The sequence below is a fragment of the Olea europaea genome, chromosome 13, assembly GCF_002742605.1.
Source record: "Olea europaea var. sylvestris chromosome 13, O_europaea_v1, whole genome shotgun sequence".
Classification (NCBI taxonomy): Eukaryota; Viridiplantae; Streptophyta; class Magnoliopsida; order Lamiales; family Oleaceae; genus Olea; species Olea europaea.
The window spans coordinates 8,054,821-8,056,625 of record NC_036249.1 but is presented as its reverse complement, the minus strand read 5'-3'; the positions used below and the strand labels follow the sequence as shown (position 1 = coordinate 8,056,625).

The window sequence follows — 1,805 nt, the reverse complement described above, 5'->3', positions numbered from 1 at the left end:
AATTCCAATATCATTTCATAAGCACAACTCTTCTAGATCTTAATTAACATTTCTTGTTAAATCATATATAAATACAGTTATAGGGAATAGAATTGCTTGATGCCAGATATTGCCTGCTGCATACATCATAACTGGCTCCTCAAACTTCAATTTCTTTTGCATCTAATAAACTAGTTAAGGTGTAATGCTTTTCACCTTCTTAATCTAAACCTGAACAATATCGATATCAACAACTATATGCACCTGCAAATAAACCCCTGTTTATCCCCACAGGGTAGCTCACATTTGGAAGTTGTGAATACCAGAGAAGACGTGCTTATCAAATAGACAGGGGGCAAAGGGGATTCATAACATTTGCAGGTGTTAAGGTTTCAAAAGCATCCGTTTCTATTCCATATTTTCGTACAAGTAATGAACAACTAGCTATAGACTTTCAATATCATTCTCCCTGATTGTCTCTCACTAGCTTGATATTTGCTATTTACTATTCTGAATGACCAGCACAATAGACACAGCTGAATCATAATGAGTACCTCATAAGGAGAAAAAATGACATGTTAGCGAAACAAGATAAGTTCCAATCCCTAAGAAACGAATACAATCTTAAATCGTGAATGGTCAAGTCATTCATGAAATTACTCATTTAACTTATATATGGTCTTGAATTTGATATTGTATATAATCTCATCTAATCTGATCAACTCAAACAAACAGATCTCAGTACTCCTTCTCGCATTAAAACAATATTTATTGTCTATTGATTTTCAACATAGAAATGTATAAATGTAACACAAATTCACCTCCTCAATCTAAGAGGCCTCAACAGAGGAAGCCTTAGAGCTTCGGAAATCCCTCTTCAAGTCCGACACCCTCTTCATACATGAAGCTTTGGTCTTCCCCGGTACAGCAGCAGCAATCTTCTCCCATCTCATTGCCACATCCTTCGGAAACGCTTTCAAAGCATTAAGCAATGCTAAATCATCTCCATCAGTCCACTCACTTTCTCCTCTCCCTCCCTCGTTATTGTTTGTTGCTCCAATTCCAACACTTTGCTCATCAGAACCTCGCTTATCCATTGGCTTCCGATCCATCAAAAACTTCTTGTAAGAATCCTCATCGCTCACTTTCCTCTCAGCCATTTCTTTAGACTTCTTTATCACACTATCCACTTTATGTTTCCCCTTCAAACCCTCAGCTATCGCCTCCCATCGCCCCGGCTTCCCCACCGGATGCTTCACCATTAACTTCTTCAGCAACTCCTCATCCGCCACACTCCACTTCCCTTCCTCGATTTTCTCAAAATTCGTAGTAGACCCACTATCAATCCCCTCATTTTTCTCCAAATTCAAAGAAGAATCAGCAACAATTATGGATTTCCCCAAAGACCCATCAAGTTTTACAGCATCTTCTGGCGATCTCTTTTGTGATTTCGTCGATTTCCTATTGATTTTCTCAACAGTTTCGTCGGGAATTTCAGGCAAATCTTTAAGAACGGGACCAAGGCCAACGCGGATATTGCCCGCAGTGAGGGAGGAAGGGGCAAAGGGGCCCAGAAGAAGGGAAACAGAAACCCACAGAAGGATGGATTTGACGGGTTCAAAATTGAAGCAAAGGAATGCAAGACTGAAAATGGAAATGGAAAGAAATAGGGAGATGAGAAGGGTAGTCCTGCGAATAGAAGGATGATTTGTGTCAGGATCGGTGGCGTTGGAGGATTCGGGTAATGGTTTAGATTGGAATTGGAATCTGGGTCTACTGTCATATTCATCGAGGAACTCCATGGTCAAAACTCGAGACTCACGGAC

At 40.2% G+C, this 1,805-nt stretch overlaps 1 protein-coding gene across 1 annotated transcript; it reads right to left on the bottom strand.

Annotated features, from left to right (window-relative positions):
* Positions 1–559: 559 nt before the first annotated feature.
* LOC111407486 (dnaJ homolog subfamily C member 2) lies at positions 560–1,799 on the bottom strand. The gene has a single exon (XM_023036987.1). It carries the CDS (start codon positions 1,779–1,781, stop codon positions 810–812), a length of 972 nt encoding a protein of 323 aa, XP_022892755.1. The 5' UTR covers positions 1,782–1,799; the 3' UTR covers positions 560–809.
* Between the last annotated feature and the right edge of the window lie 6 nt (positions 1,800–1,805).

Excerpts from the sequence above, each read along its gene's own strand:
- LOC111407486 (XM_023036987.1), bottom strand. The coding sequence starts at position 1,781 with ATGGAGTTCCTCGATGAATATGACAGTAGACCCAGATTCCAATTCCAA.